Source organism: Colletotrichum godetiae, assembly GCF_030913485.1.
Source record: "Colletotrichum godetiae strain CBS 193.32 chromosome Unknown BDP55scaffold_34, whole genome shotgun sequence".
Lineage (NCBI taxonomy): Eukaryota > Fungi > Ascomycota > Sordariomycetes > Glomerellales > Glomerellaceae > Colletotrichum > Colletotrichum godetiae.
In genome coordinates this window covers 354,213-377,759 of record NW_026851282.1, presented here as the reverse complement: position 1 = coordinate 377,759, position 23,547 = coordinate 354,213, and the positions used below count along the sequence as shown (strand labels likewise).

The following is a 23,547-nucleotide window of genomic DNA, read 5'->3' as shown; positions in this document are numbered from 1 at the left end:
ATGATTTCGTTAATGTAAAATCGAATACGGGGGTCTGGATCGGGTCGGATATACGTGGTTGGGGGTAAATCTAACGGGGAATGATCTTGCGATGTTGACGTTGGCGGTGCAAGTTGGACGACAGAAACAGCATCGTGTAGGGGCAGTAGGGATATGGAGGTCGGTGGAGGCTCCTTAGATCATGGCTCTGTTGGGACCAGACCAAAAGTGAGCAAGGTGCGCTGTGGGTGGAGGCCTAAATTAGCTTGTGAAGCACGAGTCGAACTGCCAAGACCGGTTGAAGGAGGAACAGTTGGTTGTGGTGGTAGGGGAGGAGGAGAAGAGAAGGGTAAAAAAGGGTGCGGTGCGGTGCGGTAAGAGAGAAACAACAAGGAGTTGAAGGAACCTGAGGGTAAGGTAGCGCACGACACACGATTGGTGGTAGTGGAGTGAAGGGTACTGTGTAAGGTAAGGTAAGGTATCCGTAGGAAGGTAAGGTGTAAGGTAGTTCCTAGTCCCTTTCTTTACCTACCGTACTACTTTAGCCAAGGTTACCTTACTGCGGTAGTCCCAGTCCAGCCCAATGTTTCCCCAGTGGCAGTGGCAGTGGCAGCGGCAGCGCAAGCGCAAGCTGGGAACGAATGGAACGAGCAGAGAAGGAGAAAGGTGGGGATTGGTTTTCGCGGGTGGCAGCAAGTAAGGTAAGCAGAGACTCGAGGAAGATGGTTGTGAACTTGTGGAAATGGGACGGTGGAGGACAGGAGGGGGGGAGAACGTGGATAACGTGGATGGATGGTGGAAGGGATCGAGGAGGGGTAGGTGCTCCGGTTTCTTAGCGTCGACGTCTTTGACACCAGTTGACGGCGCCCTCCCTTGTGTTTAACTGTATTAGTCTGAAGCCTCACATTTGCCTTTGTGACCTTGGCCCATGACTGCGGAAGCCTCTAGGTACTTTGTACGGATAGATTGACATGCCCTGGGCTCAAAATGGTGCAGACAGCGCCTGGAAATGCAGTCATCCGATCCAAAATCATCGTTTTTCTTACGTTCTTGATGAACCTGTCTGCTTGTCTCTTGACTCCTTTGGTTTGCAGAGTAATACTTCGACGAAGTATATCGCAGAGACTTGTGGACAGGGGTGAGATTTGCGATGGAGCCATGGACACCTTATCCAGCCCAGCCAGCCCCATTTGGGCCGTATTCCATCTGCTCTTTCTCCCAAATTCATTTCCCCAGAGTCTGGAAGAGATCATCCATTCAGAGCGCCCTAATGCTGCAGAGGGACAGAGGGACCGCTTCTTACTTGCCCAGTGTCTCCATTTTCATCTGCGTGCCGTGGGCGCTTCGTCATCGCCCGTCTTGGTACGACTGGTACCTGCCCACTCAGGAAACCCGGTGAGGTACCCCATCTCATCCCACCTCACCTGTAGACAGGCTTGAGAAGTTGAGAGAGAGGCACGACGTGACCGTTCATCATCCGAGGGCCATTGGGCTGCTGGGCTGGCTGGTTGCCCCCAGGAAACTCAATTGAAAGATGGGATGTTACCTCAACTTTGCTTACGCCCCAGCGCCCTCTCTGACGTTTGTCTGCCGATATGATGCACGACACTTCATCCCCAGGTATGCAAACCATCCAAAGTGTACATGCTCTGTGCCCTAGGACTGACCACTCGTCTGCCCTCAAACAAGGTGGGTGTACGGATACGTACCCGAAGATCTCTGTGCTTGAAACCCAAAACGAAGAAAAAAAGAATGGGGAAACATCTGAGGAAGATCTGAGAAACACTCACCTATATCTTGATATTTGAACGAGATCGACAGGGCTGGTTTCAAAGCTGATTTATCGTATGGTGTAATAAAACAAAGAGACAGTGTTAAGAGAGCATGATGAGAGAAAGTCGGTAGTTATAGATATAGCGAAACCGAGAAACAGTTCGTTCACAGCAAGTCACTATTCTGGAAAGCAATTAATATGTGTCTATCTGCTTGAAGAACTGATTTGCTATTCGCACACTCGTTCGTGTAGTATTAAGGTCGAACGATGGATGAAAATCCATATGCAAGTGAATGACGCATTCCCTGCTTGTCTCCACTGCAAATATTTGTTTTCGGCTTTTCGTCACAGACACAACCCGCTCTGGCCGTCAGAGTCCTCTCTTCTAGGAACTTGGAAAACCGCTTGCTATGACCCGCGGCCTCCGCCCATCGTTCCTCGTCCTGCGCCTCGATCTCCGTATCATTCCACAAAGGTATCCTTCAACCTCCTCCACTCACTTCTGCCGGGCGGGGAGACGGTCTTACACGCTTCGCCGCACAGTGCTTCCAACGGTGCGATGATGACGACGCCGGCGTCCACCGCCAAGACCGGCCGTCTTCTTGGCAGGTGATTTGTTCTCCGTGGGACGGCGCCGACTTGCTGTGTATGACACTCTTCAGCCGCCCCGGAAAGGTAGGGCCACACGGCCAGTGATACCTAGGTAGATGACCACCCGAACGTTTCCTTCACTTGATGGAAGAGAGAAGAGACAGGAAGACAAGACGTCACTGCGGGCCCTGAGAGGTTTCCATCATGTGAAAGTCATGTTTAAACATCTAGGAAACTTTCCCGGGCGCCGGCACGACGGTATCGTGGCTTGGCCAAATGTCTTCATCGAGTACGGGGAACTTTTCGGCCCTGGAGGATTACAGACGCCTCCTTTTGTCCTCTCATCGCCTCACTGAGACCCCGCCTTTTATCCTTTTGGCCCAGTGATGCATTAGACCTTTGAGAATAGTGAACTATCTAGACATGTATTGAGGCTGTGCTGCAGTCCGTGTCTGCCGCTTCACGATGCCGGTGTCATTCGTGACCAGTCTCTCACAGTGTTGTGAGGCCTATTGATGCTTACATGGACAACTGTTGAGCCATCTTCATACTTTACCACACAGGCATCGTGGCTCCTTGGGAGACTTTCAACAACGAACATTTAGCCTTCTTGTCACAACTGAAGAGTGATAGAGCAGTGTCTCTGGTAACGGAACCCGAGAAACTATGCCTTGGTTAATACACGCAAAAGCTGACACAGTAATTCGATGCTTTCACTGAAGGTAAGAGCGAAACCGTCCGGATCAAGACATTCTGGCCTCAGTCAAGGTACCCTAGAACAGACAATACCCCACCAGGTACCCTAGAATAGAAGGTGCAGCGTTGGAATTAACGCACCCATAACAGCATAACAGCGATATGTCATTTTGGCAGAAAGGCTCCTCTTGAGCACTTACATTGGCAGGATGATATAGTACAATATACAGCTTTGCTACAAATCTCTCAACGTCTTTTCCCCCCCTTCCATCTTCGTACAAATTCTTCACCACCCACTCTACATATTCTGCTTGACAACCTTGGCGGTCAAGTTGGCACGCGTCGCCGTACCCAACTTGTGCAGCGCCAACCGCTTCTCCCACACGCCCGACCGCCCCTCGGTGACGGCAATCAGCTCGTCCGCCACGCGGTGCGCAAACTGCGTCCGGCCGGACCCCTTAGACGCCTTCTTGTTGACAACGTCCAGGATCCACTGGAACGCCGCGCGCCGTCTCTGGCGGACTGCCAGCGGGGCCGGGAGTTCCAAGGGTCTACCACCACCGGCTCCGCCCGCGATGCGGCGGATCTTGATGAGAGGCGCGACAGAGTCCACGGCCAGTGTGAGGTATAGCACGGGGTTCAGGGGGAGGTGAGCCGGCGGCGGGGCGCCGGGGAGGAGCGGGTATCGCGGGTTGATGATCGGGGGAGGGGAGGTTCGCAGGAAGTTGAGGACCATGGCCATATTCTAAAGAGGGCGCGTTAGCATATTTTGTTTCCTCATTATCTCGAGACGTAAAAGTTCCAGTATGTTCCAGAGCGTTTAACTTACTCTTTGCGCCTGGGCCTTCTTGCCATCTCGCATCATCAGGTTGGTCAATTGGTCTAGCACTGGGTGGTACCGGGACTTGAGGTGGCTATGAGGCGGCAGAGGGAGCGTAGGCAGCGGGAACTTGTACGACTGTGACGGAGCGACCTCGGCATCCCCGGCCTGCGCGAGCAGTCCACCGCTGGCTATGATCTCGAGATCGCGCTGGCCGTTGCCGTCCGATTGTGTAGGTGGGATGGCGCCCTCAGCATACAGAAACTGCTCCTGGGCCTCCGTCAGGCCGCCCTCAAGACCGGCGCTATGTCCCTTTGCCGCCTCCGCGAGCTCGCTCAGTGCCGCGGCAGCTTCAAGGGCCTCATTTGTTGGCTGCGAAAGTGAAATTGTCAGCATTTTCTTCTTCTGCCCGCCCCGTCCGTCCATACAATCTTCCTCCTTAGTGTCAAACCCCCATACCTGCTGTTGTCCCGGCGCGGATTCGGGGACTTCCTGACCCTGAGGGAAAGCCGCATTCTCTGTCTTCTTCAACGCTGGAATCTGACTCCGTTCGCCCTTGCGCAGCTCGTCAGAGTATGCTCGTTTCGTCGCCGCCCAGACCAGAGGTTCCTGTCGATGGGCCAGGGGTCGGGAGCGCAGCGCAAGCGCTCGACAGGCGGTCTGTAGGCTCGGCCGCAGAGACATGGCTGCTCTGTATGTGTACAAGTTGCCGAAATCGTATCGTGTGCCGTCGATTGAGGTATATCGAGGCGTCGGGCGGTCGTAGGAATTGAAAAAAGGTACCTGATTTCGACTAGCGATTTTCGACTCAGCGCGGCCAATCCGTGATCCACGAAAATTATTGAGTCGCGCGGATGTTGCCGCTCCACTCTCGCAACGTCGACTGCTTACCTACGCCTCTACAGTACTTACCGCAGTACGTCCAGAGCCCGAGCTTCAGATTAAGTGGGTCTCTAGAGCTCTACCCGGAGGAAGGTAGCTCCGTTAGCCGTCAACTGTGATCGAGGCTTAGCTAAGGTAGGTACGTCTCGTTTACAGGCCATATCCCAGCCCAGAGCCGGTCGGGGCCGTGCCGCCCACCGAGACGAACCTCATATCCCCTTAGGTAAGCTAATCTCAACCCACGTCCCGCTCTCGCTCACCGAATATGCAGACCTTCTTCACCAATGCCACCACACCTCTTCCGTCAGATTGCTGTGTAATTTTGTACATCACCTTCCAAACCAATGGGCCTTTTTCTCATTGCCAGACACGGCACAGCGCCAGTCACGAGACTCTCCCTCGAAGCGGCTTACAGCTCCTTCAGATGATCAGAGGTCTCTCTTGCGGCCGCCAAACCAACAACAAATCCTTTTTTCCCCCTTCCCCCTCCCAATCCCACCTGAAGCCGCAACAGTGCCTTGGAAAAGAGAAACCCCCAATCCAAACCCCCCTTCCATCCCTTGGCCGATGCCCACGGCGTCCACGTCTCATCGGCATCCCGCACTTTCACCATGTGGGTTTTTGGGTCTCAGTGACAGAAAAATCCCCCCCCCCCCAAACTTTGCCCATGATGAGAGAGACCAAAAGTTCCCAATCTCTTGCCTATGTGGCATGAGCCAATGTCAAATTCGCCCCCCATGGCGGCGCGGATGGGGGACTTGAGGACCTACCTATCTAAGTCGCAACGCCGCCCACATGTCGAAAAGCCGCGAATTTCCTCGACAAACAGAAAGGGAAAACAGCGAGGGAAACACACCACGCACACACACACACACACACCTTGACACCTAAACCCCATCTCCGAATGCCTACCTTACCCCTCGCTGCATGTGGACCGAATAGGGAACAAGTCACTATCACCCCGAAGAAAGAATGCGTGATTCAAGCTGCCTGCCTGCCACACGCTGCATAACCCACCACCCTGACCACTCACTCACTGGTGCAGATTCCTGCAGCACGGCATTTAGCGGCTCTTTCCACTTTCTCTGCCCGTCGCGCGACTCTATCTGCCTCTCTCTCTCTCTCTTACCACATCCCGCGGATGCGCAAAATGGGCGTGTTATCTCTATCTCTCCATCAAGTGGATTCGTATCCTTCCATGGGGGCAGACCGAGAGAAATACAGCGAGTTGTCAACTTTTGTCATTCCATTGACAAGTTCCTAGCGCTAGACCAGCTGATTCAGCTCCCCCACCGTTCATGAAAGCTAGGCTGGCTGGGGGGCCCCCTCAAGATTCCCCTTCCTACTTTACCTTACATAGGCCAACCGTGGGCAACGCAACTTAGGTTGAGAAACAGCTTTGCGTTGGCGTGGGATCTGCCGCAGTCCCGTTGCTAGCAGACTCCCTAGCTCATCTTTGTCCAGGGGGGTAGGGAGGGGAGCAAGCCCACTGTCCGCCGACACCGCAACGACCTCCTGCATTGGTGATAGTAGAACACCCGAAATACCTATGTCATCGTGGAGGAGAGGACTGGAAGGAGAGAGAGAGGTGGACAAACGAAGCGTTTGCCCTGCCCGCGTCAATCGACACCCCCTTCTGCGCCCGTGTTCCTGAAGAGTAATCAGCTTGCTATCACGAAGCCACTGATGTCTTTTTTTTTTTTTTTTTTTTTTTTTTTTTTTTTTTTTTGAAATTCAGCTACAATCCCATGTCATCACCGCAGCTATAATGACGGAGAATTAATCTCGTCGCACGTGGATTGAATGCAGAGTGGTGTGGGAAGAAGTGGATAGGCCCTCGGCAGGAAAAAGGAAGTCTCGTCATGTTGGTCCTCATCTCTTTTGGAAACTTTGCGAGGAACCAGCTCCGTTCGACGTAAATCCTTTTCTACCTAGCTATGCCACGGCAGCATCCCTTGCGCTCGTGGTTGCTTTTCCCATCATTAACGCCGCTCCGTAAAGAAAAACAAAGAAACAAAAAATGTCCAAAACTGCAACCAAATTACCAACCGGGGCCCGTCTTCGCAACGCCGCCCAAAACAACAAGGAATTAAATGAGAAGAGTCCTCGTGACCCCGTCAACTGTTCTGCCGGTGCTGTTTCGCCAAGGTTCTGTCTCGTGTCGGAATTTCTTCTCTCAGCTCCCGTCCCTGTTCCACACGCGTTAGGTTGTGAGGAGTACAGAGAGAAACGAGACACGCCGCCGCGTGCCCCTCCCACCACCCCTTTGTAGATTGGTGTGGTGAGAACAAATGTTTCTTTTGCTCCATTTCTCCTCAACCAAATCAACACCATCTTCCTTTTCGGAGCCTCCCAATTGACCGCAGGTAGAAATGTAGTCGTACGCCGATGTTCCGTGATGTCCCCTTGTGCCGCGTGGCATTTGGCCAATGTCTCCCAATCTCAACTCCAGGTGTGTATTCGTACAGTTGAACATCCGAAACAAGAGCCCAGAAAAGTAAGAGCAAGAATAGTGCGTTGAATGAAAAAAAGAGACAAAAAGTGTGACGCTAGACGATGATGCTCGAATGGATGTTTCGCTGCAAGTTTCGGGTATCTTTGCACGTCTGTATCCGTCTTTCGTTTCGTCTTCTTCTTTACCAGCTGCCTCTACTGTTGGCTGGCGAGCTGGGATTCGAACCGGTGAGGTAGTTGAGAGCCATTTCGGCAGCGTCTTCTTTCGCGTTGTTGAGGTTCTTGCCGTCGTACCAAAATCGTGCGGAGAGGGTACGTCCGTGGACAGTTACTCGACTGGACCAAGCGGTGCGGCCGCCTGAGTGAAGAGCAAGCGATCAGTAAAGAGAGCACGTCGAAGGGGGTGTTTACTGGCAACAAAGCTTACCACGGCGGTCAGAAACGATCTGGAAGACAGGAGGCATTATGTTGGCCTCGCGGCAAGCGTCTGTAAAGCAATTGATCAGCTGCTGCGTACACAATGGTGGACGTCGTCATAGCGAATCCCTACCTTCAAGTCGCTCTTGCCAGGTGCTTGCTTGACTACTGTATGACGAAGCAGACATGGTGGCAGTCGACGTGTATGACTTGCTGGAGTACATGCAGTGCAATTGTATGGCCGAAGCAACAAGGGGTAGGTTTATAGAGGTATACTGTTCGAGGGGGGTGTCGAAGCGACAGATGTGGACTGTAGAAGGTGATGGTTGTTGTTGGAGTCGGTTTGGGATCGTGGATATCTCTCAAGACAAACGTACATAGAGTAGCGACACTCGGTCGTTCTTATACTCGGGATCAGGTCGGCCGTGAAACAAATGGGTATATTCCCATTGGAGTAGAAAAGATTATGATGTGGCAGGACGAGATTAGCTAGAAGCTGTTTCTGGAGGCAATGAAATGTTTGCACAACGAATGTAGACGGGTAAGGGATCAATTGGGCTGGTACCCTACGGCATGCTGCATCTTGGGATGGAGAGAGGTGGGAGAGAAAAGGAAGGGAAGATGAGAGAAAAGGGACATGATCCAAAGAAGTAACGACACAACATCACGTCCCAATTACGTTTGGGTTTGGTACGGCAGGACCGCGTCGGTTTCCTGTGTCCTTTCTTTTTCTCCATGCCCTGGTACTTGTCTCTGACGACCAGCACTTGGAGCAGGAGCGGCGGCGGCGGCGGCGAGAAGAGGGGTGTGCCACTTGGGTGTGAGTGCTTCTGCTTCGTCTGATGCCAGACCACAGACCAGAGACCAGACCGGACGTGGGGAGTGTGGTACTGGCCGCAGAACGTCGTGATAAACTTGGATCTCTTAGCGTCGTCTTTTTGGGTTATTATTTCCCTTTCTTTCTCTCAAGATTTTTTTCCTCTGCTTTCTTTTTTTTCTCACACACCCCTGAACATACACACACACACACACACACACACACACACATGCTAGCCCTTGAACCCCCCGCGTGGTCAACCGGTACATGGGTGCCGACAATCATGGATTTATGAACAGGCAGCTGGGAAATATGGGCTTGCGGGACTTGAGACAAGATGGCATAGCTCCACGGCTTGTAGGTAAGGTGAATACACGCTACTTGTGAAGGGAGACCGGGAAATGGCCGCAGCTTTGGGCGAACAGTTGATTGGGACGTGGCTTGCCAGGCTCCCTTACCCGGCGTCCGGCGGGGTCCAAGGCCACACAGAAGCTGGCGTGGAGTGCCGACCCGTCGGGGTGGAAGAGGGAATTGATTGGGAGCTTCAAAGCCGCAGAGGCAAGGGCTTGTACAAGGCCAGCCAGGGGGGTAGGGTGAAGGGGGTGGACGATCGAGCAGACGGATGAGCACTCCGTACCTAGGCCGACTGGAGGGCAAAGGGGTGAAAGATGGAGGTGCAAACGGTGGGAAAAGGCAGGGTAAGAGCTGACCAGGGGCAGGACTGGAATCTCCAGCCGAGAAAGGGAGAGGAAACGAAGGTTACGGAAAGCGGATGCATACAGCCTGGATGTATCCACGAAAGTGAGCTGTGTGTATCCGTATCCAGGTCATGTACCAAGATGAGCGCCTGACGTGCTACATGGTACATTGGGAGATGAGGTTTCGTGCAGATGTTTAATCCGCAGGCGAGAGAGCGAGCAACAACCGGACGAATGAGCGCCCCCAGATACATGAAGAGTCTATTTGAAGATTGCGAGAGTGGGAGTGAGAGTAGGAACAGAGCGACGAGGCTGGAGGGCTAGAGAGAGGGCTACGATGGCACCACGTCCCATGCAGTCAACGCTTCAGCCGACCCAAGCTAATCGCAACCAGGGCTGGGCTGGGCTGGCTGGCTGGCACTTGTTGATCGGTACATGAACCATGAGGCATGAGCCGTGAGAGGGAAAGCGATATGTACGGATAGGTAAATGAGAGCAGGGGGCAAGGGTTCAACAATAATAGCATTGACATCAGCCAACAAGCCGACGATTGGGCAATCAAGCTAGAGCAAAAGTAAAAGAGCGTGACAGAGCGAAGCAGTAAGGTAAGGTACCTTGGAAGTTAGCCTGGGCACCGAGCACTGGGCAATCCGCAGTGGCATCCGGGACCAGCTCTGGGCGAGCGACGCCAGGACCCTCTCCGGCGGCATCGACTCCGCCAGCCGGTGAAGCGAAACGAGCCGGGGGTGGGAAATACCAAGTTGCTAAGCAGCCCGGTGGTTGGGCAAGAGGGACAGTCTCCTCTCCATACATTGCGATGAAAGGAAACTCGGTCAGAGTCGTTTGGGCCTCATCGAGACCATCCTCACGGCAATGGACTGACGTTGAAGCATGTCGGTTTATTTTGGAATAAAAAGCAGGGGGAGAAAAAGGGCCGCCGAGCCACGTCGATTCAAATGCGCGATGCGGCAGGAAAAGGGCGGGGAGAGGCGAGTGATGTATGTACCACCGCACTGATGCAGTTAGCGGAGGGAGGGGGGAAAGGGGGTGGGATCGGGCAGCACTCGCTCCTCATCGTCATTTTGGGGTGGGGTGAGAAGAAGATCAGGGCAGGGCGAAGCAGGGCATTTCTGGCAGGGCGGGCCAGACCACCGATGATGATGATGATTATGATGCTGTTCTGCTGATTCTGACATATGCTGCTACTGCTGATGATGTTGATACCGATGCTGTTGATGCGGACAATTATGAGATGTGAAAGACGACAGAGACATATTGGGTTTGGTGAAGAGTGAGAGAGTCGTCTTTCAAGGTGTGGCATCTGTAAGAAGAACATGTGGTTGTGAGACCCGCGTCCGTCATTCCCTGCTCTCTCCTCAACACGCTTGTGCTGGCTGTTTGTGTACGTGTAGCGGTAGCTTCGTGCCCTCGATATCCCAAATCAACTTACATAGTAGAAAACAAAGTCATGACATCTTGCGCGCCCAGCAGCCAACTCCCCTCCTAGGCAAGGCAAGCAAGGTACGTGCGGCTATTTGGCTGTCCTCAATGGCTTCGCAGGCCTCGTCGGTTCGGGTTTAGATCAGGTCCAGGGACTTGCCGATGGTCGTGGCTGTATCCGTACTTCTAGGTACTCCAGTCTCCAAGCTCTTCATGGTAGGTAACCTAGTACCGCCTAGAGGGCTAGCGGTGGTCAAGGCCGGGCGGGATCGTCCAGAGTGACAGGCGGCCGGCGGGTTTGGGCGACTGCAGCTCGAATGCAGCTAGAGCAGCACGTACAGCAGCTCGTAGAGGAACGGGCACCTCGCAGCTGGAGAACATGGGTGGATCACCAGTCGTGACGGTGGTTAAGGTGGCCCATGTTGGTCTGTGGAGGCATTGGCGGTCTTGGTGGCATCGGGGAATGGGAAGAGCCCCAGCCGAAGGGGTCCCCGGCGTCTTAGCCTGTGAGTCTAGGAACCATCATGCTTCCCCGAAACGAAGGGATCAGGATGAAGGGGGGAGATGGAACCGGGAAGCCGGGGAACTGGGCTTGTAGACCTGCGTATGTACGGATACCTCATGTTGTGTCGTGTTGTGAATGTACAGTACTTGCATGGTGGTGGTGGATGTTGAAAGATAAGGCGATGAGGGTGAGAATGAGCGTAAGAGTGAGAGTGAGAGTAAGAGGGTGAGAATGCCGCATGAGAATGACGGGAACGTGGAGACTGGAGTGAATGAGGGAGTCGAGCAAAATGAAAGGCCAAAGTGGAGCGAAACATTGTGACTTGAGAGATACATCCCCTGGTCGTTTTCCGAGCTTACCTTTGCCATCTTGGTCCTTAGCACAGAGTTAGTAGTTCCTTCATAGTCACGCCTCACAAACCTCTGCTCCAGCTCCAAGACTCCTCCCCACCCTGGCAGCTACTGCGACGGTAAGGTAGGTAGTTACGGACACACTGTAGACAATCAATCTCAAGGCGCAGTTTTAGTGAGGAAATCGTTTGAATACTACACCATGGATACGCAGCGACCCAGTTGGCTAGCAACACTAGCATTCGTACACAACAGCGCGAAGCTTTGCCGGCGGTTTTATTGTTTCGTTCGGTTTTAGTCTACGGGACGATGCCGGTGCCCTTCCGTGGAGTTATTCTGCCCTCACCGTCTTTTATGTCTTTAAACTTTTCTTTTCACTTCAGACGGCAGTCGGAAGGGATGCTACTCTAACAAAGCAGCTCAGCCTTCCCGCAAGACCTTCATCAAGGTTGTCTTATTGAGACACACGGTAGTCCGTGATGCAGAGCCCATGTTGTGTAATGTTGCTCAGCATATCCGTACAGGTCAGGTACTTTGACAGAATGAGGTCGTCATCAAAGAAAGAATGACGGGCATCTAGTGCTACATGCGCCCGTCGAGATACGAAACGAACGACTTGGAGGAAAAGCACTGAGGCAGGAACATCTGGGCAGCCGAAAGACGGGCGAGGTTGGCTTCGGCTTGCAGCGACTGTGCGCAGGGACTCTACTGTGTATCTGCGGAACTGAGGATAGAAATCTTCACAGCAAGGGGAAGAAGGAGAAGAAAGGAACGAGCAGCGAGCATCGTATCCATGGGATCTCTAAGCCTGGCAAGCCACGAACTTCAAGGTTCTCTCTAGTCTCTACTCAATACTCCGTACGGATACTGCGTATGTCTCTCTCCCGGGCCTCAGAAGGGATCGCCAGGCCACCATTGGCACTTGGGTGAACGTCGGGCAGGCACCAGGGCAGGGTCCAGGGTTCCAGGTTCCTTCCTCTGGTAAAAAGTTTCTGGCCCTGTCCCGGTCGCAAGGCCCCCGTCATTGAACTCAAAATCGACAAAAAATCATTTTCTTCACACTTCACACACCTCAGCTTTCGTCACCGCCTTACACCTAAATGCGACCTCCCATCCACTACTGACTGATCGCGCAGACGGTAGACCCCCCCCCCCCTTCGGACTCTGACTTTGTTCAACGTGTTTCCCTCCGTTCGTGCAACCATGGATTTTTGACGAGGAAACATTTCCAGCAAACATTCAACGACGGACGAACATTCCATCGCGCTCCAGAATGCTCCAAACTGGTGAGCAGATCGGTGCCGCCCCAATGTTTGCTCGCGCATCGGCGTTCGCCCTTGGCGGGACCGTGACCAGGACCAGGAATGAGGCCAGGGGCTCCGGCGCTCGACAGCGTGCAGACGCGACTGCAGACTGCAGGATGTGCGGGCGAAACCAGGGTCCATCTGGTCGAAATGTTTTCTTGACCAACCCGTCGGGACCAGTTCCAACATCCCCCGGACCTACCGCAGCCCTCTTCTGCCTCCTTTCTGGCCGCGCCCCTCCCCTATCCCTTTGCCTCTGCCTCTCCTTCTTTCTCTCACCAAGGATAACGGACGCTCTGATGTGAACGTAACGACTCGTCTGAGACCGAAACTCGCTCCAATGTCGACGCATGGACGCTGTGCTGGACTCCGGAGGGAGGGGATCCTCATCCGTGTAAGTCCATTGGAGATTGAGGACTAGCCACCTGACAACGATAACACCTACTTCGTACAGATCTCTGCTCCAGCTCTTGGTACCTCAGCCCTTGCCGAAGCTATGGCAAGTCTCCGACTGCGGCTTGGCCGGTAGTAGCGCCATAGCTCCCGTGCTTCCCCATGGTTGGCAGGAAATCAACGATGAGCGGTCAGCAGCAATCCGTTAGCCAAGCCCCCGTCGAGCACTCGCTATTGACTGCGTTTAGTCCCGCCAACCTGGGTGTTTGTGGAAGCCCACAAAGGAGCATGATGCCAGTATACTCGCCGTATCTGGCAGAATCTGTGTTACAGTATACGGAGTAGACACCGCCGCTTCACAGGAGGAATTCTCGAAGCCTTCTTTCGCTCTCCACTGATTCGATTCCCCCCGGACGAACTAGGGTCACTGCGATATTTCTTTTTTTCAAACGGCTCTTCCCACCCGCCGCCCGCAGACGTTCACCACCTACGTGCAGCATTGCGACCCAAGGAGACCTGTACTCGCATAGCATGGGGCTGGTCTTTCCAATGACACCGAGACGCGGAAAACGGATGGCTCTGCGAGTCTCGGTGGAGTCCGCATACCCGAGCCTCCCCGACTTGTTTGCCAACTTCATCCCCAGCCCAGATACCCGATTACCAACCGAAGGTCGAGGCTGGTGGCATGTTACTGCCAAACGAAAAACTCACAGATGGCGCAACGCGGTCGATGGCCCAAACTAGCTGCATCAGTCAATCTATCGGGAGCATACGGTTGCGTCCCCATCCTTCGCCGCCCTGCGAGGCGCCGCCAACGCAGCAACGGCAGCTAAACCGTTTTCGATGCAGGCAGCCGGCGTCAAATGTACATCTCCCGCCCATGTCTCACCAAAAGTTCGAATAGAGACTTACGGAAGGAGGATGCCACAGTGTTTCACAGCAAAGTTGCTGCGCAAAACGCAAGCTTCCTCTTGATCGAGCTACGTGTCGATGTCTAGAAAGACATATTCCTTGGCCAAGTTTGCCACATCATCTATTTGGTGGCAGACGGTCGTCTCCATCGGAGCTCATTTGAGTCCACGTGAATCGTCTCCTTGCTCTTACACACATGCCATCGCCCGCCAGGATGGCCGCATGAAAGCAAGGCCTCGTCAGTGATCGCCCTCGCATGGCTAGGGAGCACGAAGTAAGAAAGGGGTCTGTTCCTGACTCTCGAATCGTTCGAGGTAGTCGAAGCAGATACCTGCACGTCAAAAGTTTGAATACGACGTAGTCATCTAGGGTGTTGGACCTGGCGACTCGGATCAACAGTATCATCCAGGGGAAAGATTAAGCTTGGGCCAATGGTAAACAGAACAGACCGTGGCTATCTTGAACCATTGGTCGTCAAGATGCCCGCAGAAAGTGTCGAATAGTCGGACCACGAAAAGATCCCGAGTCCCGACGTAGCAACTCTGATTGAGGTCTCCGTTGACATTCTTGAGCACACGTCAGACGGACGAAAACGAACATCGAGAGCGATTTCGGCAGCATTATGATACCTAGGCCCTGCAAATAAGGAAGCCGACATGCAGCGAGAAAAAGCAACGAGCAATCCTGGCAACGAACGTGACGAGGCATCACGCGCGAACAATCTTGTGCTGCTAGACAACACCGGCAGCATGGCTCATTGGTAGCCATTTGGTGGACCGCAAACGAGACGTCCCTACCTAGGAACGGCTTTAGTGTAGCCGATGAGGCCATGTGGATTTAAGCTCGGTAGCCCTTGGCAGTGGTTTGCCATCCGGATAGTTTGAAGTGGACCTGGCAGTTTCGCCGACAAGCGGATGGCAAGCCGAGACTGTCATGTCGAAAATCTCCGGTCCCGCTGTAGTAGACCTTCCGTGTATGAAGGACATGCCGGAATCCGTGTTGCCTGTCTCGAGGGTTGCACTTGGGCTTTCACTCAGGGCAAGCGGTTGTCAAACCCGTCATCGGTCATGGACATGCTACTCTGCATCATGCACTCCACGTCAGACAACGTTCCTGTGATTGAAACGAGTTGCGGAAGGCCACTGCCAAATGCCTAATGACGTTCCTTTAGGTTGGATTCGCATCACGTAACTTGGACGTTGTGGCACCAAAGCTTCAAAGAGCCGCCAGATGGGAGAGAGATGAGGCGCTGTCGATATCGGGCACAGACATCCAATCGCCTTTGGGTGGTGTGCTTGCTGACCAACGGACAGTCAGGTATCGAGATGCCCGGGGGGTCAGTATGCGGCCCTCGGAAGCCTTGATTGTCGACCGATGAGATCCAATATGAGTGGGAGCACAGCGTCACAGATGACACGCCATGGGGCTTTCGTGGAAGGCTGAAGCCAGAGAAAGTAAGTGGTGGATGTGCTGTGCTGCACGTCTGTCTGGTCTCTGCACGTCTGTCTGGTCTGTTGGCCTGCGAAGAGTTGCTGTGCGACCCTCCTCGATGATTCAGTATGTCAGGGATGAGGATGCTGTGTGCTGCCTTCTCTGTCAGAATGTCACGAATATGAAGTGAAGCCAGACTGGCCGGTGTCAGGGATGAAGCCTTCTTGATACGGAAATAGTCCCGTGGACGGAAAGATGATGGCTGCTGGGCCATGTGAGAGCCAGAGCCTAGAGGAAGTTACTCCGTAGGGACGGCAAGAATGGAGTCGGCCGTGTTTCCCCATGTTCGCTCTAATCGAAAAATGGCCTGGCACCTGGAAACGCGGGGGAGAAGATTGGTGGAGGCCGAGTTACCTCGGTATGTCCCCACTGTCCCAAGGTACCGATCGGGGGGGCTGAGCAGGCGTTGTCCTTTGACCGGCCGGACCGAGTCAGCTAGACTGCCGTCAGAATCACCACTCTGGCCCTTTTTATTATCACGTCTGCATTCTACAACATCATCTACGGGTAGACTAGAACTCTTAGAAGATTGTTGTCTCCTTTTTCCCTGTTGCCCCGTCCGTCCTTGTCTTCACCCTCGTCCCTGAACCTGTTCGTCACGTAACACAACAGTTTGGACCGAAATCGAATCGAATAGAGAAAAAGAAGGCGTTCCGATTGCCCAACATGCCATTCGACACTGAGCTGACCCGACGGTTGGGTATCAAAGGTACGTCAGAGCAGGGCCGCGAGGAGACGCACAACACATCATGTCCGCAGGCGTCACTATGGCGCGCATCCTAACCCCTATGCCCGGGTAAATTATCAGAGAGGGACAACTCATCGCTGACACGCTCTCGTCCGCCTCACAGTACCCATCGTCCAGGGCGGCATGCAGCACGTCGGCACAGCCGACCTCGCCTCGGCCGTCTCCAACGCCGGCGCGCTGGGCATCATCACCGCCCTCATCTTCCCGACCCCTGAGGAGTTGCGCAAGGAGATCCAGCGCTGCAAGACGCTCACGACGTACCCCTTTGCCGTCAACATCACCCTCCTCCCGGCCCTCGTGCCCCCAGACTACGCCGCCTACGCCCAGGTCGTCATCGACGAGGGCATCAAGATCGTAGAGACGGCCGGCAACTCGCCCGGTCCCGTCATTAAGCAGCTCAAGGCCGCGGGCGTCACGATCCTGCACAAGTGCACCACGATCCGCCACGCGCAGAGCGCCGTCAAGCTCGGCGTCGACTTCCTCAGCATCGACGGCTTCGAGTGCGCCGGCCACGTCGGCGAGTCGGACATTACCAACTTTATCCTCCTCTCGCGGGCGCGGCAGTCGCTCAAGGTGCCGTTCATCGCGTCCGGCGGGTTCGCGGACGGCGAGGGCCTCGCGGCGGCGCTGTGCTTGGGCGCGGTGGGTGTCAACATGGGCACGCGGTTCATGTGCACGCTGGAGGCGCCGATCCACCACAAGATCAAGGAGGAGATTGTCAAGGCGCAAGAGACGGACACGGCGCTGCTGCTGCGGCGGTGGAGGAACACGACGCGGCTGTACAAGAACAAGGTCACGGAGGAGGCCATCAAGATTGAGGAGCAGAGCACGTCGGGCGAGTTCTCCGAGATTGCGCCGCTCGTGAGCGGGAAGAGGGGCAAAGAGGTTTTCATCACTGGTGATCCGGACTATGGCGTGAGTATCCCCTTTGATCCGAGGGTGCCCCCCAAGGAGTTGTTACAAGTTTTACGTGGTTGAATATCGAGCTAACATTTCGGCATAGGTTTGGACGGCCGGACAGGTTATCGGGTTAATTCACGACATCCCGTCGGTCAAGGACTTGGTTCCTAGAATAGAGAAGGAGGCCGAGGCGGCGCTGAAGGCAAGACTGGCGTTGATTAAGCCGGCGGCTAAGTTGTAGAGGGAGACCATACAGATATTTCGTGGGGGGAGAGAGAGAGAGACATATACAGATGTGTAGAACAATGACCTTGTATTATGATGAGTCTATAAAGTCACGATGCACTTTACTTCCAGCTGCTTACAGTCCCACTGAACGAGTATGGCTGAATCCGCTGGGGTCTCCATGTCGATGAAACCACCATCCTATTGGTTTGCGCCTAAGATTTTTGAATTGACTCGCGGTGCATCTTCACATGGAAAAAAAAGGTAGCTGTTTGAGCCAAGCCAAACCAGCACATGTTCCACCTGACGGACACAGCACAAAGGGCAGCAGCCATCAAGCTCACCAGCCTCGTAGGTACCGTAAGCCGCCAGAGGCAGAGTAAGTCCCGTGACGGCCTAAGACCCTAAGGAGGCTGGCTACCTTGGGATTAAAAATGGCAGAGAAGAACATGGGAGACGGGATGATGATCACCTGGGCTACCGCAAAGTGCTTGTGACGCAAGCTATTGGGAGAGAGAGAGGGGCCGCGGCGGGACTACCTAGGTATGCCAATGGCTGGCCGCTGGCTTGCTGAGTATAGGTAGTGTATGTCCCCCGCAAAAGTCACTTCTGGCACTGGGCCACCAAGGGGGGGGGAAAAGTACGGGGGAGGCGGGAGAAGGTGGGGACCAAGGTTGCTATCGCAGCGCACCAACAGCCAGAAACAGCACCTGCTACCGCGCAGTGGGGAAGAAGCGAGCATGTGAAAATGGCAGCTAGGTGAGAAACGGATACCTTTCCGCACCTCTCAGGCAAAAAGGGTGGGGTTCGGGCCCCGGAGTTTCGCAACCAATGCGGTGTGGTCAACTGGAATTTGGATGCCTCGGTCGGTTTTTATTTTTTGGGTGCTGCAGAAGTCCATTCCCAGGTACCTCGACTCCTAGAGTATGGAGGTACAGAGTGAACCCCCAGCTGACATCAGCGAGCTCTTTGGAGGTGGCCAGTGGTGTACCAAGTACCCTGCTGCTCCTTTGTCAAGGACCCGTTTTCTTAACATCCGAGGCTCATTGTCCCATCTGAGATCCGAACCAGACATACATCTTGTCCGTCACAGTTCCCCTTACACACTTTTGTATTGATATACTTGTTCCTTCTACATCTACTCTTCCCAGTCTTATCTCTCCATCTGTCTGTTCCATCTATATACCCTTACATCTCTATTTTCGAAACTTCATATCTATCACAATGGGTGGTGAGTAGCAAGCAATACTCTGCGCTGGTAACTCGGCCTCTTTTACTAACCACGTCGCTCAACCAGCCCTCGAGAGATTGACTCAGCTTGGCGGCCAGTTCTCCGCCGGCGGCAAGGACAAGATCCTCCAGAAGAACGCTGACGATGTAAGCACCCGATCGCTCTCTCTCTCTCTCTCTCTCCAGACCATCACCGAATTCGCCCGTCTAATCGTATCTCCTCGCAGGTCGTCGTCACCGCAGCCCTCCGAACGCCCTTCACCAAGGGTGGCAAGGGTGGCTTCAAGGACACCCAGGCCGCCGACCTGATTGCCGGCACCCTCAAGGCCCTCCTCGACCGCTCCAAGATCGATCCCGCCCTCGTCGAAGATATCGCCGTCGGCACCGTCCTGGCCCCCGGCGGTGGCGCCACCGAGATGCGTGCCGCTGCTCTCGTCGCCGGCTTCCCCCAGACCACTGCCGTGCGCACCCTCAACCGCCAGTGCTCCTCTGGTCTGCAGGCTTCCGTGGACATCATCAACGCGATCAAGACTGGCATGATTGAGGTCGGCATCGGCGCCGGTGTCGAGAGCATGTCAACGCAATACGGGTACGTTGCTCCTTGACCCCGCGCTCCCATACTTTCAGTAAACTGACCCTCGTCTCGTAACAGCCCCGCCGCCGTCTCCGAGTTCTCTGAGCTCCTCGAGAACACCCCCGAAGCCGCAAACTGCAAGGTCCCCATGGGTGTTCTCTCCGAGAACATGGCCCAGGACCTCGGCATCCCCCGCACCAAGCAGGATGCCTTCGCCGCCTCCTCGTACGCCAAGGCCACCAAGGCCCAGGCCGAGGGCCTCTTTGACCAGGAAATCGTTCCCCTCAAGGTCAAGTGGGAGGACCCCAAGTCTGGTGAGACCAAGGAGATCACCGTCGCCAAGGACGACGGCATCCGCGCCGGCGTCACCGCTGAGTCCCTGGCCAAGATCAAGCCCGCCTTTGCAAAGGACGGCGGCATCCACGCCGGTAATGCCTCCCAGGTCTCCGACGGCGCCGCCGCCGTGCTCTTCATGAAGCGCTCCACCGCCGAGCGCCTCGGTCAGCCCATCCTCGGCAAGTTCGTCTCCGCCGCCATCGTCGGCCTGCCGCCGCTGCTCATGGGCCAGGGTCCTGCCAAGGCCATCCCCGTCGCCAACGCCAAGGCCGGCATCGCGACCGAGGACGTCGACATCTATGAGATCAACGAGGCTTTCGCGTCGCAGTGCCTGTGGAGCGCCGAGGTGCTCGGCATTCCGTTCGAGAAGGTCAACCCCAAGGGCGGTGCTATTGCCTTCGGTCACCCGCTTGGCTGCACTGGCGCAAGACAGATCTCGACGCTGTTGTACGAGCTTAAGCGGACGGGTAAGAAGATTGGTAACACGTCCATGTGTATCGGTACCGGTATGGGCATGAGCGCCGTCTGGGTTGCCGAGTAAGTTGGTGACGACGGGGAATTAAAGATTTGATGATGAAACTTGTATTTTAATTAGAGCATTTGGGCCTAGTTGTAAATCAACAGAATGGTTCTGGATTTAGGCGTATGAAATACGATTGGTCTATGATGTCTGAGGGTTTTGATTTGATACACCAGCCTCATCCGAGGTTTGCCACGTCTCAATGGTCACCTACGTTTCTTAGGTCGAGGATAGAGTCCTACCTTTGTCGCTCCACGCCTTGTCTTTCAGGAGATTGCATGTAAACCATCTCACCCAGGTATTCAGACGATAAGTCCAGGCCAGCCACCCATAAAGGTGTCTTTCCTGTACGGCGAACCAAGCCAGTCCGGTAACACCATACATGTGAATAGGTACTTGGAGACCGAAATTTCTTCTTCACGACCAGAGTCTCGCTCCAGCCCGCAATGAAAAAAAAAGCCTGTCAGACGTCCATCGATGCCCACCCCTCCCACGCGCCCAAGGGCAAGACCGCGAGAGGGGACGAGATCATCACCGTTCTCTATACAAAACAGAAGCAAGGCTTCTGTTCCGCCCTCCTTGCGGAGGGTGCGAGAACAACCAGAGTATATCACTCTAGGGTATCGAGGATATCAATCATCAACCAGGGTGGGATCTGTAGCTCCTTTAGGGAACCAAGAGTAGGTCGAATACTATAGAAATGATTCTCTGAAGTATTGTCGACATGAAGAAAAAAGAAGAAGAAAATTCCTAAAAGCCGCGGTGGGAGGACGTTGTTTTATACCTGGGGAGTGGTTGAGATTTTTGCGGCCTGGTGGGGCTTGTGGTAAAGAGTCTTCTTGAGATGGGACGTGCCCGTGATGGTGAATTCGAATTTTTCTCCTGGTGGGGGACGTTCTTCGGTGGAATATACGAAAGGTATCCATTCTGAGAGATTGGATTTTTCAGTATTCCTGGATTCTGAGGAAGAAGAATGGAAACGCGCCCCAGGCCTGCGTCTTGGGCAGCTTACATGTGTTCCAAGGTCGACATGATATTGGTGAGAGTTGTAGATATATCCATAGCTGTGCCTACCAAGCCACGCTGGCCTTGGCTAATACGTGTTGTACGCTTTCTGAAGGCTTACAGACGCCGTGAACAAGTCCGTTGCCTCTCGCGCGTTAATCAAAGCCAGGCAAGAGATGACTGCTCCCGTTACCCGCGCCTATCTGCATCTTTCGCTCGTCGGCGTCGTCGATCCGCCCTGGAGCGGGAGGGAGCCGGAAGGGAACGCTTCTTAAACGACTTCACAATGTCGTACCAGCATCCGATTAGGTTTCGTGGTGTAGTTGGTTATCACGTCAGTCTAACACACTGAAGGTCTCCGGTTCAAGTCCGGGCGAAATCAATCTCTTTTGCGTTTTGACCATATCTTGAACGGGAGTTCTCTCCTCGACAATTTCAGCGGTTCGACATGCCCATTTTTATTTTATTTTTTGGTCTTGCTTTCCCTGATCGGTATGCGTCATTCAACGGACGGTGAAATTTGAGCCCACTTGCTGGTGGCAGCCATCTCTGCTCTTGACTTGACACACGAAGGATTGCGTGCCTATCAGACTATCCCACAGCGACTCTCAAACATTCATTTCGTGGGACTAACTGAACTCAAACATCCATTCAACTGTGTTTATATCCACTTAAGTCGTGATGCACTTATTCCTACTCCGTATGAGCAACGCTCTGTTTGTTCCCAGTTGAAAGGTTGCGGTTGTGTCGGTACCTCCAGCCTTGTTGATATGGCTAGGGTAGGTAAGTTGCCGTGGATGTTGATCCCATCTTTCTTGTCCTTTTGGGACTAGTAATTCAGCCATACACTTGCGATGAACCCCAATCCACAACCAGCAGGGGAAGACCAACCGTCCTCATCTTGTACCAAGTGTTCCTAGTTGCCGTGGAATCCTTTCCTCCAGGTTACTCAATGCCACTCTCATTTTCCACAACTTCCATACACGTCTGTAGCGGCCTCCGAAGCTTGCGAGATACTTACCCTTTCCCCAGAGAGGAACAGGTTAGGGGCCTGCCTACCTACGTACACAAACAAAAACCCCCAAACCTTCCTTCCTCACCACAAGGGAAAAAAGAAAACTCCTTCACACACCATCCCACCCGCATCTCAACGCCAACACAACTTCATCTTACAGCTGCTAGGTGACAAAAACAAGCAAAAGAGACGGTTCTCCCCTTCCAGAATCGAACTAGAGACCTTTCGATGACAATGTAACCATTACAGTCGAACGTGATGAACCAACTACACCAAGGGGAGGATCGGAGCTATTGCTCCGCTCGGTGGGTTGGAGGTGCGTACCGCAAAATCTGACCAAGTTGCCCAGGGTTTTTTGGCTGGCTGGCTCCACACGCGAGGTGAGATGCTGGCGGCCCCGCACTTCATCCGTCGTACCAGAGGCTTGAACAACCGGGAACTTACCAAATATGCAGGTTGATGAATGTCGGGTCACGGTAGCTGGGCTAATAGGCTTGTATGAGTCTTGAAAGTTTTATTGGGTTTACGAGACTGCTGTTTACTTATCATTCATTACGCTGTATTTGAAGCTGTAACTTAAGGTTCTGGAATTGTGGTGAAGAGTCGAGATCCTACACTAAAATCGTTTGAATGGGCAGCATCCAATCAACTTGTGATTGGAAGATCTCATCAACTTAAATGAGGAACAATTTTAGTATGGAATGATTCTCTACATCTTAGCATAATAGCATACCGTTAATGTTTCCAGCTTCGTCACGATCCGCCCATCGCCCTGATATCGGATTCGTCCAGTCGTACAGCCCGACCTGGCAGAACGCTACCCAGGTGAACATACCAGTTCATAGTAGGAATGAAATAGTCCAGCGGAGCTCTCTACTAGCACAATAGTTATAGTTCCAGGTTTTTGGTGAAGGTTTGGCTTTACAGGGTTCCACAGTCATTCCGGAGACATCAGCTTACAGCCAAAAGCGTCTACGCAGATGTGGCCTACTCCAACGCATACAAGTGCCGACCTAGTGATTGTCTGAAGTTTCGGTTATCACTGATTACCTTCCGCAATAACTTGATCCATCGTAATTGATCACACACTATTTGGCGATGCGTGGCACGTCACATTCCTCTGCGATGTCTCTGCCTCAAGCTCTAATATCGGCAACTCGATCTGAGAGGCTTAGGGCGGGTGAAATGGCAATGAGCACCCGGGACTATCTGAATCGCAGCGTTCTTGCAACAGATGATCACCAGGTCAGCAGTATGCCTCATCTGACGATTTGTATAAATGCGACCTAGAATCTCCGCTTCGTCCATGATGTGAGTAAAGCTGGGATACGTTTGGAGGTGAGCTTATAGATGCTGCTTTATGGCACCTGTAGCTATGAGGGTATGTAATGAAAACTATCTTCCTAGGCAAAAGAGTCGACGACACGAATGATTTTGTGGACGAGATGGTAGACAAGAAGCTGGGAATGCT

At 53.7% G+C, this 23,547-nt stretch overlaps 4 protein-coding genes and 2 non-coding genes across 6 annotated transcripts; 3 read left to right on the top strand and 3 right to left on the bottom strand.

Moving 5' to 3' along the window:
- Positions 1 to 3,203: 3,203 nt before the first annotated feature.
- On the bottom strand, positions 3,204 to 4,860 carry BDP55DRAFT_671662 (ribosomal protein S7 domain-containing protein). Its single transcript, XM_060575471.1, has 3 exons — positions 4,320 to 4,860; positions 3,870 to 4,232; positions 3,204 to 3,785 (listed from the first exon to the last, which is right to left on the bottom strand). Exons 1-3 carry the CDS (start codon positions 4,542 to 4,544, stop codon positions 3,339 to 3,341), a joined length of 1,035 nt encoding a protein of 344 aa, XP_060427005.1. The 5' UTR covers positions 4,545 to 4,860; the 3' UTR covers positions 3,204 to 3,338.
- A 2,518-nt stretch (positions 4,861 to 7,378) lies between these two features.
- On the bottom strand, positions 7,379 to 7,801 carry BDP55DRAFT_731003 (uncharacterized protein; the record flags this gene model as incomplete). Its single annotated transcript, XM_060579768.1, has 3 exons — positions 7,379 to 7,554; positions 7,624 to 7,683; positions 7,747 to 7,801. The coding sequence occupies 3 exons, from the start codon at positions 7,799 to 7,801 to the stop codon at positions 7,379 to 7,381; spliced, it is 291 nt and encodes a 96-aa protein (XP_060427004.1).
- Positions 7,802 to 16,010: 8,209 nt separating this feature from the next.
- BDP55DRAFT_671652 (2-nitropropane dioxygenase) lies at positions 16,011 to 17,486 on the top strand. The gene is made up of 3 exons (XM_060575470.1): positions 16,011 to 16,232; positions 16,375 to 17,186; positions 17,275 to 17,486. Exons 1-3 carry the CDS (start codon positions 16,190 to 16,192, stop codon positions 17,410 to 17,412), a joined length of 993 nt encoding a protein of 330 aa, XP_060427003.1. The 5' UTR covers positions 16,011 to 16,189; the 3' UTR covers positions 17,413 to 17,486.
- A 1,134-nt stretch (positions 17,487 to 18,620) lies between these two features.
- On the top strand, positions 18,621 to 20,421 carry BDP55DRAFT_749593 (acetyl-CoA acetyltransferase; the record flags this gene model as incomplete). Its single annotated transcript, XM_060580606.1, has 4 exons — positions 18,621 to 18,627; positions 18,694 to 18,773; positions 18,854 to 19,215; positions 19,279 to 20,421. 4 exons carry the CDS (start codon positions 18,621 to 18,623, stop codon positions 20,075 to 20,077), a joined length of 1,248 nt encoding a protein of 415 aa, XP_060427002.1. The 3' UTR covers positions 20,078 to 20,421.
- Positions 20,422 to 21,369: 948 nt separating this feature from the next.
- On the top strand, positions 21,370 to 21,443 carry BDP55DRAFT_t242. The gene has a single exon. It is a non-coding gene; the product is annotated as a tRNA-Val (tRNA).
- Positions 21,444 to 22,270: 827 nt separating this feature from the next.
- BDP55DRAFT_t240 lies at positions 22,271 to 22,358 on the bottom strand. Its single transcript has one exon. It is a non-coding gene; the product is annotated as a tRNA-Tyr (tRNA).
- Positions 22,359 to 23,547: the final 1,189 nt, after the last annotated feature.

Bases quoted from the DNA above. Each gene is read 5' to 3' on its own strand.
- BDP55DRAFT_671662 (XM_060575471.1), bottom strand. From the start codon at position 4,544: ATGTCTCTGCGGCCGAGCCTACAGACCGCCTGTCGAGCGCTTGCGCTG. The intron at 4,233-4,319 runs GTATGGGGGTTT...TCACTTTCGCAG, and splicing joins CCGCGCCGGGACAACAGCAG to CCAACAAATGAGGCCCTTGA. The intron at 3,786-3,869 runs GTAAGTTAAACG...CGCCCTCTTTAG, and splicing joins AGAAGGCCCAGGCGCAAAGA to AATATGGCCATGGTCCTCAA.
- BDP55DRAFT_671652 (XM_060575470.1), top strand. From the start codon at position 16,190: ATGCCATTCGACACTGAGCTGACCCGACGGTTGGGTATCAAAG. The intron at 16,233-16,374 runs GTACGTCAGAGC...TCCGCCTCACAG, and splicing joins CCGACGGTTGGGTATCAAAG to TACCCATCGTCCAGGGCGGC. The intron at 17,187-17,274 runs GTGAGTATCCCC...ATTTCGGCATAG, and splicing joins CTGGTGATCCGGACTATGGC to GTTTGGACGGCCGGACAGGT.